We start from the raw sequence: 18,982 nt of genomic DNA, 5'->3' as shown, positions 1-18,982 counted from the left end.
TTTGATTTTAAAATAAGAACCTACACTCATGCACTCATACACAGACACGTACTATAGGATTAAAAATGGGTTGTTGTTTTTTTTATTGAGTTACTGGCAAATGAAAGTGTATCTCTTTTCGAGAGACGTGGGTGGCCCTGAAAAGGGCCTTTTTTGGTGTAGGGGTGGGTTTAAGCAATCAACTTTAACTGCCTTAAGCCTTTGCCACGGCCGAGGCCTACTTCTGATGATGATGACTTGGTTGAAATCACTAAGGGTGGTACGGTAGGCTTAGTCACAGGGTTTTGAATAATAATAATAATAATAATAATAATACAAAAACAAGAATAATGGTATGAACTACATTTCACTAATTTATTATACATTAATTAATCATTGATACCTTACTGTTTTTAAAATTCTAAACATATAAACTTAAAATTGTATGTACTTTTATATGTTGTTCAAAATCGTATGTACTTTAATATGCTATTTATTGTCAGTTCAGTAAGCAGGACGTTTTTAGGTACATGCACTCGGACATTGACTATGGGAGGTAATACGTTAAGAACTTCTATCATAGAGGGCGTTGAATTTCACATCCGGTGTTAGTGCCACATCAACATGGAGGCAATCTATAGTGTACCGTTTACAGTTCTAGAATGTCCGAAGTTAAAACTAAAGAAGCCGTCATGGGTTAGGCAGCCATCTGCAATGACAATATTTGCCTTCGTTTTATTGTCCTATTTCCTTGTCACAGGCGGTAAGTCATTAAAACACCCAACTATTGGCAACGGTCTTAGGCCGGTCTATCGACATCTCTGGCACACAATGGTGCTCGACGCAAGCTTGATGTTGAGAAGAAAAAAAAATAATTTGAAGGAAATTTTTTGTTTGTACAACGTAGAAAAGTCAATGATGGCTTGATGAATAGAAACATATCTGCGGAGTAAAACAAGCCATAGAGTATGGTCGTGTGCCTTTAAAGACGGAAATAGCAGAAGGAAATTGAGGGTCATGAGTGGAACCACAGGAATCTGACGTTTTTTCAATAAAGGACGGCGAAATCTCTGACAGCATGAAAGTACCGTATCGGTAATATAAATGAACACAAGGTGTGCAAGCGTGACCACAAGCCCCCGCTCGATTCGAGTTTTCTCACGTGTTTTTTTATCGCTTCAGAATTGCAAGACAAGAAGACTGAAAAACTACACGTGTATATTCAGAAGACAGTGACGTACCCAACGCATAACTCTTGGACGACCATCTCATGAATCTGATCCGGCGAATTAATCTTTATTTTCACCATTATGGTCACAAATCCTTTCTTTTAGAAGGCACCAGACAAAAATAGCTTATTCTACCAGTTACTACCCTGCAGTAAATATGCGTTAGGGTCTAATAATCTACCGAACATGGCGCAGAATCTTTTAATAATGCTGTATCAGTAGATTAGTTGAATTGGTTCAGAATAATACAATCATCATGAAAATGTTATTTACAGTATTACTAATTTCAAAAGTTGTAAATAAAATGTTCTCACTCTGCACATACATACATACATATATACATACATACATACATACACACAGATACCTATATACAGACATAACACACAGGCATAAATAAAAAAATACATACACACACACACACAACATACATGAAGTTGCTGATAGTGTTCAGACTATCCTTGCATTGTATACACATTAATCCTGATAATTTTAGTATTCTGTGTTACCTCTCTTTCTCTCTCTTGCATGTGTGTGTGTGTGTGTGCCACTGTGACCCATTTGGTAGAGCATCTGATAAGTAATGCATGGGTTTCAGATGTCTCAAGGCCACCCTCATCTGGGTTGTATGCATTCTATTGGAAAAGCACTTATCTATCATTTTAAAGATAAGATAATGTCGTAGTTCATTTATCTGCAGAGATCTTGGAAACGCTTAATTACACATATTTGGATGCCAGTTTTTGATCTGGGATGCAGATAATCACAGAGGTGGGAGTCTTTTGTACGCATGTAATAGGTGTGTGGCCAAATTCAAAGATTTGCCAGTCCTGCTTCAGCCACCTGCATCGAGGGAAAATGTGTTGATGAAAATTAGCTATGCTGATATTTACAATGACAGAATTCAGTGACTGAAAGACCTCTATATACATACATGAATTGTTGCCATTTTATAAGAGTACATAACATGATGCAATAGCTGGGCGTCAAGTTCAAAGGCTTTGACTGGCAGCCGGGTGGGAAATTGTAGATAATTATAGTAATTGAATTCAGAGGCAGAAAGACCCAGAGATGTACATGTGGTCATTTATAAAAGTACATCAAATAAACAACTTTAGCTTCTGTTATTGTGTTCATTTCCGAATGTAACAGAATAAGCAGTGCACGTGACCTCAAAATCAAGACATGTTGAGACTTGGACAAAATGCCATTCATAAGTGGGTGAGATGTCGCCTAAAAATGTAAACTTCGCCTTCTGTTAGGAAAGCGAAAATGACTTCGCCTTGTTATTATTTTAGAGGTACATTGACCATACCAAATTTTATTAAAATGCCCCTTGCCTTAGCCCGGTTAATTCTAGTGTTGTAGCAAAATGTATTCATCAAGGTATCAGTAGCTAGGTCTAGTTTTTATATCAATTGCGTTGACAAACAAACTCTTGCCCATTCACAAGCATTATGTTTTGATAGCTGATTGACCATTAACCCTTTTCCGAGTAAGGTAGCAACTATGAATTTCCTGCATGCTATCCTTTGATGATAAAACATACAGACTTTTATTTTAAGATCAGAATTGGTGATCTGGATATATATTACCTGCCTCTTTTACACTGTTTTGTCATAAAATTAGTTTCTAAGTGAACCTGTAGGCCTAACAAGAAATAATGGCAGACTTCGCTAAGTCTGGGATGTACCAGTTTATTAGATTGTCTGTTTTCTTAAATCATCGGGCAAATATATTCAGAAAAAAATATACAAACCATTGAAGCCAAAGCCTGGGTATTATTTTATTAAAGATTTAACTTTAAAATGCAAATTATGTAGGTCAGAAATGTATGGGACAATGCTATGTTGTGGAATTTGTGAGATGCACTTTAAGGTCTAAGCTGTTTTCTGACTTGACACATATTTTCAAAAATATGGGGAAAAACATCAAATCAGATACTATTTATTTACCTAAAATTACTACCGCTCCGGTGGCCTAGTGGTTAGAGTGTCCGCCTCGGATGCGGGAGGTCGTGGGTTGGATCCCCGGCCGAGTCATACCAGAGACTTACAAAAATGGTACTAACAGCTGCCTTGCTTGGCGTTCAGCATTAAGAGGTTAGTGTTAGGACTGGTCAGCCTGGTGTCAGGATAATGTGACTGGTTGGGCCATCATGCTACATGTCTGCAGCATGATGCCCCAGTGCTAGACATCACTATAAACTGCCCCATTGCAGACATCATAGCGACATGACTGAAACATTGTTAAAGCTACGTTAAAAATCAAAATCACATCACATCACCTAAAATTACTACAAGTACGTATAAAAATAAACCATAAATTTGCACTCCTGTCAGTGGACTGTTGTAATGAAGCTATATTATAGTGAGTGATTAGGCTACAAAAACCTCTTGATCTAAAAATAGATGCACTCACATCTGTGTTGGTTCTGTAGGAGAGAAGAGACTAACTTTTTATGGTAGGACTCTTAATTTTACCAAAATGGGAGTCCTGGACTCCTGGTTATAAAATCCTAGCGAGACCTCTATATCTGTTTCAGTTTGTGCTTCAGTGCTTCACCGCTCACACACCTCACCATCATCATCAATGGTTAATTAGTAGTATAAAGTATCAGCTTTTCTCCTTTCCTACTGTTTTTTTTTCTCTCAATCATTATCATAATAAATAATACATCTCATACAAGTATCATATTTTGTTCCTCACTATTATTTTCTGTTATGAAAAAGCATCAGTACAAACAACATGATCTTACCATGTGGCAACCTCTAGAAAGTTCATCAAACACATTTTTAAATTTACCTGGTCCAACAAGTCTTTAATATTTGAAGTGTGATGACATTGTCAACCATTATTTTCACTATCTGAACTTGAACTACATATTTCTGTTCTAGAAATTTATATAAAGTGATACAATCTGAAATAAAAAGCCAGGTAAACCATTTATCTTGTGAAATGACTTTGATCATGTTATTCAGCCCGTGGTAGACTGGGCTACTTCCGTCTAGTGGATTCTGATAGATACGGTTTGTGGGCGTAAGGGTGAACATAAAGGTTAATTCACCAGATTGGATTCATGCGAGGATCGCCTGAGAGTTATGCATTGGTAGATCACCTTCTTTTGAATGTATATGTGTAGTTTTTCAGTCTTTTTGCGATTCTGAAGTGATAAAAGACTCATGAGAAAAGTCTAATTGAGCAGACGGTTGTCACCATTCTTACACTCCTTGTGTTAATTTATATTACCATTAAGGTGATTTCATTTTGTCTGAGATTTTGCCATACATTATTGATAAAATGTCAGACTCCTGTGGTTGAGCCAAGTATTTGGAAGTTACCTACCTTCTGTCTTATATAGTATGATAGAGAGGGTCTTTTGTCAGAACGGGTCATGGAGGTAATCTATGATATTTTTGTCACTCTGTATGTTTTTTTTCCCTCAACATCAAGCTTGTGTTGACTACCTATGCTGTGGCACTGTGTGTGAATCTCTCCCACCCCCAATCAAAACAAACAACAATGCAGTATATTTTCAACCCTGCTATTTTGTCCTGTTTTCGTCTCCTAATGTGCAACTTAGCCAGAATAGATCAGCTTCCAGATATCTCAAAACACTTCATCCAATTCATAACATTTTGGAGAAATTTTGACACGTTTGCCAATTTTGAAGGATCAACAATTACTGGCCAGGAAGTTGCTATTAGAAAGAGTGAAAATTATAAAATGTAATTTGTTAAGAATGTTTTCACTTGACCAAGGAACAAGTCTATAATACTGAAATGATTGCTTTAATATACATCCACCATATGCTGGAGCACATTATATGGTAATTATTTTCATCCATTACAATTTGACTGACTTAGAACTGTACTATTATAAGACTGGCTTGGGACTGTACTATTGTAAAACTGGCTTGGGACTGTACTATTATAATATTATAAGACTGACTTAGGACTGTACTATTATAAGACTGGATTAGGACTGTACCATTACAATTCGACTGACTTAGAACTGTACTATTATAAGACTGGCTTGGGACTGTACTATTGTAAAACTGGCTTGGGACTGTACTATTATAAGACTGGCTCAGGACTGTACTATTATAAGACTGACTTAGGACTGTACTATTATAAGACTGGCTTAGGACTGTACCATTACAATTCGACTGACTTAGAACTGTACTATTATAAGACTGGCTTGGGACTGTACTATTGTAAAACTGCCTTAGGACTGTACTGTTATAAGACTGGCTTAGGACTGTACTATTATAAGACTGACTTAGGACTGTACTGTTATAAGACTGGCTTGGGACTGTGCAATTATAAGAATGACTTAGGACTGTACTATTGTTAGACTGACTTAAGACTGTACTATTATAGGACTGTACTATTATAAGACTGACTTAAGACTGTACTATTATAAGACTTGTTCTGATACTGGACCCATTGTCATACTATACAAGACTCATTCTGACATTGGACCCAGTCTGTCATACTATACAAGAATCGTTCTGACTCCAGACACCGTCATACTGTACAAAACCTAAAACCTGCAAACGGTGGTCCATATTGTACAAACCATATTCGAAGATAGGTCCAGTTAAACATTTGAAAGTGTATTATTTGCTTTCTGTAGGCCATACAACATCCTGGAAATATTATTCATACTCCTCTTCAATGCATCACCATAGCGGATTGTTTTGTTTTTTTCTTCAGTAAAACCATGACAACCCATCTTGAAAAGCTTGTTTACACTACACCCTGTTGAATGGAAGGTTTTTATTGACATGGGCTTCTCAGAATAAGAATTCTTATGATATATAGTTAGTTCTAAATGAAATTGGTTTCAATATACATGTACCCACCTGAGTAAAATGAAATTTGTTCCAATATACATGTACCCACCTGAGTAGCTGATTTGAAAATCTTGTTAATGCAGTAAAATACTGTATGGTTTTGACACTTGGCATTTAAAATGAAGAATTGATTTTATCTTGAATTCTTTTTAGCCAGTAGTGTGAGTCCCTTCAGGAGACTAGTGTTTCTAAATGACGCCACTTTTTTGATCAGACAGGGGCCATTGGGCCCCACAGTTCCATTTATGGAATGAACACTGCACTTGAGGTAAGGAAGAATCTATGGATTTCAGGATAAAATGGTCAAAGATTAAACTCAGCAGTTTTACAACAATAGCTTTAGTTCTCCACCACAAACAGTTGACCAACTTTGTGAAAGGCTTGCATTTAGGGAAATACCATATTGACATTGTGGTCAAAAGTCATTTTTGAAAGAACAAAACTGATATACCATATGCACAGTAGCTTGAGTTCTGCTATGTCTACTAATATCAAAACTTTGTGGCTCTTGCACCTAATTTGAAAATCTGTTTCAACTATTTATTAATAATATATTTCATAATTTATTAGTCTGGCCTGGTCTTGTCTTAGGAGATGTAATGTATAGTGCTTTTGTGATATTATAGAGGCAATAAATATGAACAATTCATCGTTAACCATGGGGGATGTGGTGGTGAGTCACATCAGACATGCTGTGAATGGTTTTGTCATCTGCATTTTACTGTAGATTTTCACACAGCCTGCAGAGTGCCAGAGTATCTGATCCAGAACAGAAATATAAACATCTTGCATATCAGTCATGAATGACCTAAAGCCTTGTGTTTATAGGACTAGACAGTCCAGCTGGTCAAGAGCATTCTGTCTCATTTATGAGCCTGACTGCAGCAGAAGCACAAAAGATGATAAGAAGTTATACATTGCATCCCTTCTCATTACATTTGGGGTCTTAAAATGTCTTCATTACATCTGGGGCTGAAAATGTCCTCAAAACTTTTGGGTGTATCAACATTCTCATTATATTGGGGGACTATAATGGAGTGTAGTAATCAAGGTTACACGAGGCTACCCACCAACAACCAGCGTTGACGTCTTGATAATTTTAGTCTCCTTAAGGCTGATCAGATTCTGTATTCACTGACTTGTCTGGTACAAAAAATGGTTTCCAAAATTTCACTTGTACAACCTTACTTTTTACTTGTCTCAAAATTGTAATCACCTGGCAAGATTTGATGAGATGTAAATGCTAGAAATAATAAACCAAAAAAAGTACAGCTTATTTATTTATTAAAAGAATTAGAATTTTTCAAAATATTGGTTGATTCTACATATTTGGATTCTTCAGGTATCTATGTTTTATGTGATGGATTTGAAAAGAATGTACGTGTAAACACTTACCACAGGAACAGCAGTAAGACATTAGTTGATAACTGTCTGGGTTGAAGTCCTCAAGCACTGGTCTATTTACTGAAATTTTCTTTAGAATATGTAAAGTCTCTTGTTTTATGAATTCCTTAATAAAATTTTGATTTAGTTAGTTGAACTAAATTCTTGTTCACAATCAGAATTGGATGGGATTGATAACAAACATGATTTCTAAGAGTTTGCTTAACAGTTTGAGAGAAGGTGGAGTGTTCACTAAGAGTTCTCCAAGAATTAAAACAGGTGGATCGGGTGACTGCTTGTTTGCCCTCATCTTTGCTTGGAACTCTTAAGTACTGCTGCTGAATGGCATGATGATCTTCCATTTTGAAAATAACTTAAAAGATGATTGAAGGAAAACTGTAGGTCTTCAGTCCCATATTTCATCAGAACTGCCTACTCATGATGAAAAGTGCATGTACACCGTTTAAATTTCCAACCTGTGCAAGCTCGGGGCATTGTTTACAGTAACTGCAAAATGTTTTTCTTTCTGAATCAGTAGCTTGGGATGATCAGCCCAGTTTTAATTTCTGTCTTTTTCAGTTATGTCATATTTGACATTTTTTGCTGCCACAGATTCAGGTTTATATCTCTTTGGAGAAATAGTTACTTTATATTGAGATGCATTTAACCCTTTCACTTTCACATTACTTACCCTCCTTATTACCTTCCTTATGAAAATAATTTATCAGTCATTTTATGCATAGAGTAAATATCAGTTTGCCTGAGGTTACTTCAGAAGTGATCATAACATGCATATCATTGTTAAATTTGAACAGAGATAGCTCATTAATTGGTGTATTTCTTTTGTTTCATACACGATATCACAAATAGAAGTTAATTATCAGTATAATCAGTTTAAATTTCAAGAATCATTATTGTCATTTACGGTAATCAGTTCATACAGGAAACCATCACCAAAGTCGGTGAAGTTCCTTTTTAAAAAATTTATTTGCACTTGCTCATTGGATTAAAATCGGAGTGAGAAGTTCATGAGGATCTGGTGTGAGTAAACAAAATATAGCACAGCACTTAAAATACTGTCGATTAATCATACTTTGTTTTGTTTGGTGTGTTCTGATTTGGTCACTTAACTCAAAATGCAGCTAATTTGTAATGAAATGTGCATGGAAGGATTGGAATCAAGTGTTCAATACATTCTAAGGAATTTGATTGGCCAGATACGGGTAACTAATGATAAAAATACAAGCATGCCAGACATTTTAAAATAGGATAAAAGCACATTGCCAAGACTAGTGACCTGGAAAAGTTTACTCTCCCAACTTTGAAAATGAGTAGTGTGGGACGTCGGGCAATGGGATTGGATTAACCCTTCTCCTAGTACTGGTATGTATGTCTAACAATAAATAAGAAGTACCAGGTTTGATCCCTGATTATGACAGCTAAACTTTGCACCCCTTCTGTTTCATTTAAACTAAATATTTTAGTTATATTTTCAGGCATTATTTATGATGTTATTGTTGAACCCCCTAGTATTGGATCAACAACAGATGAAAAAGGAAATTCTAGACCTGTGAGTATTTTGACATAACAGAAAGGAAACATTCATATTTTAAATGGAAATGAACATCCTTGTGAATGCATGACTGAAAGGAGGAAGATTTTACACTTTTAGATGGACTTTGTCCACTTTTAATGAAGAATTATTTTAGTAGTTATCACAAGACTTTCAATTATTGTCCAGTTGCATCAACTACAGTTTGAACAATGACTTAAATATTTGTTGATTGGTCTTTACATATACATGAGTTTTGTTGGAAAAGAAAAAAAGTAAAAATTATGGAACTGTGAAAAGACTGTGAAGAATATCTATATTTAACAGGATAAAGTTTTTCTATACTTTTCACTTATGCTTCACCATTGAGTACTACAGTCTTTACAATTGTGAAACTTTCAATAGGAAGTATCGATTTTGATTAAACATTTTGGATCCATCAGTGTTAATATTTTTAAGTTTAACCTAATAATTATTTTTTTTTATGATGTATTTGTTGTTATTTATTTATCCACATCTTTCAGACTGAAAATATATATATTTTTTAAAACCCCATAAATTGTGATGATATTCATTAACTGTATAACCATTTTTTAACTATTCTTATCCCATTATGATGTCAATCAACAAGAAATAGAGTCGGCTGTTTCCTGGTCGACTAATAAGGTTTGCATGCTGCTATTGTTTCAATATATATACATGTATAATGTTCATGTAACTGTCAATGGCATAGATCCAGATCTGCCAGTGTATAATGTACTGATTGATTCAGATCAACCTTTGATACCCTTAGCCTTACTAACAATGTAGACTTTAATCACCTGGCATGTTTGTTAAAGGCCTATCATGGTCGATGCTTCTGACATTTGTCCACATGTTATGAATGAGAAAATTAACTCTGTTTTCAGGTGGCCTTCATGCCATACAGGGTGAATGGTCAGTATATCATGGAGGGTCTAGCATCCAGTTTCCTGTTTACATTGGGTGGACTTGGGTTTGTTATTTTAGACCAGACAAATAAGCCAATGATGCCGAGGTTAAACAGGATTCTTCTGATGAGTGTGGGATTTGTGGCGATAGTTCTTTCCTTTTTCATGTGCAGAGTTTTCATGAGGATGAAATTACCGTAAGTTCTCCACTAATTTTAATTCTCTACTGATTTTAATTCTCCAAGGTTGCATTTCTTTTGCCTTTCTACACAGTAAACAATCAGTAACATCCATGTGCCAGCGCAGTTTACTTCAAACCTTTGCTAAATAATAAATCTCCCACCCTCTTAAAAATTAGCAAGCACATGAAAGTCATAGTTTGCGATGATCTGTATTATCAGTATCAAATATCTCGCACTGTTTGGTTTTTATATAGGCCACCAAATTAAGCATTTGCTTTTTATATAGGTCACCAGATTAAGCATTTGCTTTTTATATAGGCCACCAAATTAATCATTTACCTTTTATATAGGCCACCAGATTAAGCATTTGCTTTTTATATAGGCCACCAGATTAAGCATTTACCTTTTCTATAGGCCACCAAATTAATCATTTACCTTTTATATAGGCCACCAGATTAAGCATTTGCTTTTTATATAGGCTACCAAATTAAGCATTTACCTTTTCTATAGGCCACCAAATTAAGCATTTGTTAATATAAACACAAGCAAAAGAAACAGATGAGTGTTTTCATTCACATTTAAGATGATGTCATTTTGTTTGCCGGAATGTATGTAATGTTTCTTTTGTTTAATATTTAAGTGACAAATTTTGCCCACAACAGTAATACTTGTTTACAGACCATAATCCATTTTTACAAGTTATTCTCTGTTGGAAATTAAACTTGTTCCATGCTTATCAACAAACAAAATAATTGACAGAAAATACTGTGTTCATAATGCTGCATCCAAATTGATAATACACTGTTTATAATGCTGCATCCAAGTTGATAATACACTGTTTATAATGCTGAATCCATACTGATGATACACTGTTTATAATGCTGAATCCATACTGATGATACACTGTTTATAATGCTGAATCCATACTGATGATACACTGTTTATAATGCTTTATCCGTTCCTATAAAACACTGTTTATAATGCTGTATCCATGCCTATAATACACAGTTTATAATGATGTTGCAAATACCTGTAATACAGTTTATCCTGCCGTTTCAATTATCTATAATACATTGTTTATAATACTGTATCCATACCAATAATACACTGTTTATAATGCTGTATCCATACTGATGATACACTGTAATGCTGTATCCATACCAGTAATACACTGTTTATAATACTGTATCCATACTGATGATACACTGTTTATAATGCTGTATCCATACCAATAATACACTGTTTATAATACTGTATCCATACCAATAATACACTGTTTATAATGCTGTATCCATACCAATAATACTGTTTATAATGCTGTATCCATACCAATAATACACGGTTTATAATGCTGTATCCATAAATGGATAAAAATGTATGGCATGCATGTCAAACCCTCATTTGAGTGGTATTTTGAAGTTAAATGTAAAAAGGCCAGACAAACATGCCAAATTAAAATACAGACAATTTCAAAATTGAGTGCACTTTTTGTTTCTTTTTTTGTTAAAATTTAGCCCATGGGGTGTATGTGCTACAAAACCACATAGCCCTTGCATAAATATTAAAATAAATCTAATAAATAAGAATCTAAAAAGGAAATTAAAAAGTAAATATTTTTATTTGATCAAAATACCTCGGTTTTTGAAAAAGTAGACTGGCATTAATAGACTTAAAATCCTAGTACAGCGTTATGGAATAGTAAATCTGGCATACTAGTCAATATAGTACTACTTCAAGAAAATTTAAACTTTGGCAGAGCTTAAATGTTACTGAAAAATCTTATTTAGGAGCAGAATTATCCAAAAAGACAATACCTGTTATCTGTGAGTGGGGGTTCTCAGTACATATTCACACATATAAGAGACATTAAGCTGAGAAACAGTGAACAGATTAATGCTTATACAACTAGAGCAGTGTTCTGCTAAGAAATTGCCCCATTGAAGCCACTGGGCTTCATGAGTGTAACAAATGGGGCCATTTTCAAAATGTAGTGTCAACAATATAACTGTCATATTTTTTCTGTTGCTAGTGCTAGTAACAAAAGTAACATTATATACCTGTATGCTGTGTCAGTTTCCATTTAATATATTTAGTATTACTTATGTTCAGTCATAGAATTCACCTTTCTATGCTTTATACAGAGACTAAAAGTACAACATGATTTGTTTTGTCAGAATAATATGCCAATCACAGAAAATCTTTCAACCATCTATCATGGAGCTTTCTCCTTTGATCTGATTTACTCTTGCTACTACTCTCATTTGCCTACCATCTTATTATTGTATCCGTTACATTATTATTGGTATCCATTATATTATTATTGCTATCCATTACATTACATAGCATCTTATTGCTATCCATTACATTATGTAGCATCTTATTATTGATATCCATTACATTACATAGCATCTTATTATTGCTATCCATTTCATTATTATTGCTATCCATTACATTACATAGCATCTTATTATTGCTATAAATTACATTATTATTGATATCCATTACATTACATAGCATCTTATTGCTATCCATTACATTACATAGCATCTTATTATTGCTGTTCATTACATTACATAACATCCTATTATTGATATCCATTACATTATAATTGATATCCATTAAATTACATAGCATCTTATTGCTATCTGTTGCATTACATAGCATCTTATTATTGATATCCATTACATTACATAGCATCTTATTATTGATATCCATTACATTACATAGCATCTTGTTATTGCTATTCATTACATTACATAACATCTTATTATTGATATCCATTACATTACATAGCATAGTATTATTGCTATCCATTACATTACATAGCATCTTATTATTGATATCCATTACATTACATAGCATCTTATTATTGATATCCATTACATTACATAGCATCTTATTATTGCTATTCATTACCTTACATAGCATCTTATTATTGATATCCATTACATTACATAGCATCTTATTATTGATATTCATTACATTATTATTGCCATTATCTTCAACTGATTTCATTTTCTCTGGTTGTGGATAGTCTGCAGCTTTGAATTTTCTGATATCATTACTAGGATTAATTAGGTCGTGGCACATGGCAAGTGTTACATTATTTTCGGTTTCATTTTTTCTGTATCTGTGCAGATGATCTTGTTTCTACTCTATCACCATATATTATTCCATCAAACTATTTTAGTATTAAAAATATGAACAAAGATCGTATTTGATTATTTATTTGGTCTAAAGACACATATTTAAACACTATTTTCTGTTTTGTCTCATTTAGTGGCTACCTGATGGCTTGAGGCAACAAGGGAGAGAACTTAGTCCAGTATCATGTTTCATGGAGTAGAACTTGAAATATGCCATGTTTATTTCAAGTGTGTCAGACTGTACACAGCAATAAATGTGTTATATTGCCAAGACAACTGGATGCAAAATTTTTAACACGTCTTGTTGCCAAAGATTATTGAAGATATGTACTAATATTTTTGAAGATAATTGATTTACAGAACTTATGCAGAATGGGGAATTCCAGTTATCTTTTTTTGGGAAACTAAATTGTTCATAAATACATGATGCCATCTTAGATTAAATATTTTTTAATAATAAAACTGATTTAAAATAAATTTCATTTGTCCATGCAGCAGCTTGTTAGTTGCAGTAGTGTTCATTGATCTTAGTACAAGAAAAATAAAAAGTAACACCCGAAATTAAACAGTATATTATACATCTCTTGCGTGTGATTTCATTGTGTGACAGGTATTATAAAAATAAAAATGGTAAAGTTTGGTAAATTGTGCCTTTTTGCAAACTTTTTCAATGATAGTCTAAATATATGATGAAAACAACATTGAATTTGTTTTGGAAGGCAGTAGGTCCAATTATACAGTGAATACACAACTGAATTAATTTTTGGAAGACAGTGGATCCCATTACATTATGATAACAGCATTCAACTAATTTGGAAAGGTAGCAGGTCCAATTATAACAACATTGATTGGATTTTGAAAGGCTGTGGGTTCCATTATATAATGATAACAACATTGAACTGATTTTGGAAGGCTGTGGGTCATTACAAGAGTGTAGATGAGCATTTCATTTTCATTTGTTTAACTGCTTGATTGTGCTCACATGGTTTTTGTCTAAAATATCTCGCATCCAAACAGTTTTAACATGTGTGAACACATTTTTAAAGCCTGCTTTATTGACTTGGGTATGTTTACAGGTTATCTACATATGAATTCAAACATGCTAGCCAAATTAAATTGTTTATGTCTAGTGGTTGTTTGCTTAATCTTGAAGCAAACTTCTCCAGACAGCTGTATAAGTATAGCACTAAGTTAGTGATAGCATGGTTGGTTTCACAGGCAGTTTTCTTATAAACTGAACATAGACGGATTATGACCGAGGTTTTTATGCCCATTATGACAGTGCCTCATAACAGGTTTTTATGCCTATTATGACTGTGCCTCATAACTGAGGTTTTTATGCCCATTATGACGGTGCCTCATAACTGAGGTTTTTATGCCTATTATGATGGTGCCTCATAACTGAGGTTTTTATGCCCATTATGATGGTGCTTCATAACTGAGGTTTTATGACAGTAGTAAGGGAATGATATCCTTGTCCATCCATCACACCTTGTTTTGTATGTAGGTCATTTCAGGCACTGTGGTAGGGCCTCATTGTCCATAATGGGTAACATTTTGTATTTAGGTCATTTCAGGCAATGTGGTAGGGCCTCAGTGTATATAAATACATTGGAAGATTTGCAGCTTTTCTAGTCATAGACCAGAATAACTTGTGGGATGGACAGTTGCCCATATGTCTCTTACCTTATCTTTGTTATCACTGCTAAGCTACTTGGAGGATTGCCATGAAACTACACACCCATTCATCCTATGATCATGTTGGTCCTAAATGAAAAGTGTGCCATTTGGTCTTCCAATATTGCCACCATAGTGGCCATCATGGAAATCTTGTTACTCCTACCCTCCCAGAATGAATGGTCATGTCAACATGGCTTTGTCACTAAAAGTCATTCACGTGTCTAGTTGATCCTCAGTGGAAATGGTTCCAATATGCTATCTAATATGACCACTACAATGGCCATAATTGAAATTGTATAAGTAAACATCATGAGTGTAATGTCATATTGGCATGGGGGTTTTCACCAGAAGACTTCTTATGATGTCTAGCTTGTTCTAAATTAAAATGGTGCCAAGCTATTGTCCAGTATGGCCACCATGAATGGAGGATGATCACATTAATATGGGAGATTTAATACACAATTTCTTGTCATTCAGATTGCTCTGTGTGGCCATCTTGTTACTACTACTTCACCTTATTATTGAATGGTCATTGAAGCAATGGGTTTTCACTGAAAGACTTCTTGTGATGTCTGTTATGTCATAAATAAAAATGGTGCTGACATGATCTCCAATATGGCCACCACAGTGGCCATCTTAAAAATCTTGTTATTTCTACTTCCCTTTGTAGGTCATATAAACTTGGGGTTTTTCTTGAAAGACTTTTGTCTGGTTGTCCCTCATAGCTGCCAACTGTCTCGTTTTTTCCGTATTTGCCCCGTATTTTGGACCTGAATATGGGTGTACGTTTTTTGGGCAAAAAATTTAAAAAATTCCCTGCAATTTTCAGTTTAGAACGGGTACTCGGTTCCATTCTGATAGAAATGTATCGCATGTACATAGGAATACAGTTCTACAATATGATTGGTTCATTCGAAATCGAGGCTACAATGCCCGTCTTTATCCGCCATATTGGATTTCGCAAACAGTTACCGCTGTCACTGTATCTCATTTTCGTAATATTCAACTTCTAATCATGTTGAATAGGAAAGCAGAATATAAAGAATTTTCTCCAGGAAAGACAACAAAAAAAACAACAGAACTAGAAGGACAATTGTGCCGTATTGTTTAGATTTGTGAAACCATCTAGTACAGGAGAACACCACGTTTTGCAAGTTGTGTAACGTGATTTCGCTATTGGGTGCCTATGAAAAAAAGAGCACGAAAAAGCTAATAAACATCAACTTGCTGCTTCATCATACACAACTCAGCCTGAACTTACGACATATATACATACCAGAGAGAACCTTGATGTAATTTGATTGAAATTCGGTTTATTAAATTTCTTTTGGAAACTAACCTTCCTCTTTCAGTTACTAGTGTTGCTGGTGTTTTATTTCGCACACGTTTTCCAGACAGTAAAATCGCAAAGGATTACTCGTATGCTAGAACGAAAATAGTTCTATAAGAAAATCACACAGAATTGAGATCATCAGTAAAGGTTGATACATTCAAATTGATAATGATTGGAAAAAGATAAGGTGTGGAAAAGGCTACTATAAAAAGTCTGTGTCTGAGTGTGTTGCACTCTTGCACCTTCTGAATGCGCATCCGAATGGAATATGGTACAACATATGCATATTTGACATTAAATAATTAGGTAAAGCACTCTCCTAATTTACTGATGGTTGTATATGTTGTAAATAGTTACATATGCATTAAAATTTTAAAAATCAGTATTTGTTCCTGAAAATCGGTATTTTTGTCACAGGAAGTCAGTATTTTTTTATTCGGGGGTTGGCATCTATCGGCATTAAATAAAAATGGTGCTGATTTAATGGTGAATATTGCCAACACTGTGGTCATCTTGAAAATCTTGTTATTGCTAATCCTAACAAAAAGTATTATTGCCATGGGGTTTTCAGCTGAAGTCTTCTTATAATATCTAGTTGTTCATAAATGAAAATGGTTCTGATAGGACTTCTAATATGGTGACCACAATGGCAAGCTTGAAAATCTTATCATTACTTCTCATATGTTGCTAATCTTATCAACATTGATGTTCTCTAAAAGACTTCATATGATGTCCAGTTGGTACTAAATAGAAATGGTCCAATCTGATATCCAATATGGCTACTATGGCACCCATCTTGAAAATTATTCTATAAATACTCTTCCAAATTAGGAAGTTGTATCTACATGGTGTTTCAACCAAATGTGATGTCTTATGAAATTGGTGATGTCCAATATGTCTATCATAGCCACTAATTTGAAAATCTTGTTATCACTGAAGCATATTGGAGATGGTTTCAACACTTCACAGTTAAAGAATGAAATGTTCTGAATTTCAGAGAATTCTTTTTAGCCAGAAGAGCACGTCTCTTTGAGGGACTCTTGTTGTTATCTCTTCTGACTTTAAAGTCAAGAGAGCATATGGGATGTTCCTTTGTCATATGTCATGTGTCATCCACAATGCACTTTGTTATTATGGGATGTTCCTTTGTCATATATCGTGTGTAACCCACTATGCACTAATGTTATTATGGAATGTTCCTTTGTCATATGTTGTGTATCATCCACAATGCACTAATGTTATTATGGAATGTTCCTTTGTCACATATTATGTCATCCACTATGCACTGATGTTATTATGGGATATTCCTTTGTCATATGTTGTGTCATCCACTATGCACTAATGCTATTATGGGATGTTCCTTTGTCATATGTTGTGCATCTATTCACTAATTTTATTTACAACCTCTTACTAAATTAATCATTCAGCAACTTCAAAACCCACTCAACAGAATTTGACAAAAAGTATCCTGTCATAAAGGTTTCAAACTTTTGTCCAAATGATGTCATTCTATTATAAAATGTGCCATTGCTAATTTGCTCAGCAGAATTTGACAAAGCATTCTGGCATAATGGCCATTCCTGGGGAGAGCAAATCCTCCAGTCTATGACAGGGACCAGTAAAATTCATGGCTGGGTTCATGAAAAAAGTGGCTTGTTGGTTTTGTCAGACTGACAGTAGCAGCATGCTTCTGACGTTGATTCACAACTAGCTTATTAAATAATTTCGCCAAGATAAATTACTAGCATTCACAACTACATCACATGAATGGTGATGTCCACAACTGGTCCTGGCTCTATAATTAGACTTTGTTTTTCATGTCATCTGTGATTTACTGCAAATTACATTGGCAATATTTGGCGGTGCATTTAATACTGCACTGCATGGCAGTTAATACTACACTGTATGGCAGTTAATATCATATTGCATGGCAGTTAATACCACACTGCACAACAATTAATACTACACTGCATGGTAGTTAATAGTACATTGCATGGCAATTAATACTACACTGCATGACAGTTAATACTAAACTGCATGGTAGTTAATCGACTGCATGGCAGTTAATACCACTCTGCGTAACAATTAATACTACGCTCCATGACAATACTACACTGCATGACAGTTAATACTACAATGCATGACAGTTAATACTACAATGCATGGCTGCTAATACTACATCACAAGGCAGTTAATGTATGTAATTTGGATTTTTAATGAAGCTTTTAAAAAAAATTCAGTCATATCGCTACAATGTCTGCATCATGGCAGTTATAATGTTTAGCACTGAGGCATCATGCCACAGACATGTAGCATCATGTCCCACCCAGTCACATTATTCTGACACCAGGCCGACCAATCCTAACACTAACCTCTTAAAGCTGAGCACCAAGTGAGACAGCTGCAAGTACCATTTTCATAAGTCTTTGGTATGACTAGGCGGGGGTATGAATCCACAACCTCCCACATCTGAGGTAGATGCTCTTACAACTTAGGCCACCAGAGTGGTCCCATGGTAGTTACTACATTGCATGGCAGTTAATACTACACTGTATGGCAGTATAGACACTTAAAATGTTTAAGGCAGGCCAAATAATTTTTAATTTTAGAAAGTGTGAGGTGTATGTTGGTCTATTCCTGCTATAATACATGTATAGTACTGAAGTCTCCTTAAGGGTACATTCCTAATTACTGAGGTCTCCTTACGGGTA

At 34.7% G+C, this 18,982-nt stretch overlaps 1 protein-coding gene across 1 annotated transcript; it reads left to right on the top strand.

Moving 5' to 3' along the window:
* Positions 1–575: 575 nt before the first annotated feature.
* Positions 576–13,752, top strand: LOC149777641 (oligosaccharyltransferase complex subunit ostc-like). The gene is made up of 4 exons (XM_089938702.1): positions 576–742; positions 8,946–9,019; positions 9,910–10,127; positions 13,393–13,752. The coding sequence occupies exons 1-4, from the start codon at positions 604–606 to the stop codon at positions 13,409–13,411; spliced, it is 450 nt and encodes a 149-aa protein (XP_089794828.1). The 5' UTR covers positions 576–603; the 3' UTR covers positions 13,412–13,752.
* The last annotated feature ends 5,230 nt before the right edge of the window (positions 13,753–18,982 follow it).

The sequence above is a fragment of the Sinohyriopsis cumingii genome, chromosome 17, assembly GCF_028554795.1.
Source record: "Sinohyriopsis cumingii isolate HCF-2022 chromosome 17, ASM2855479v2, whole genome shotgun sequence".
Taxonomy (NCBI): Eukaryota; Metazoa; Mollusca; class Bivalvia; order Unionida; family Unionidae; genus Sinohyriopsis; species Sinohyriopsis cumingii.
This window is presented reverse-complemented; position numbering and strand designations above follow the sequence as displayed.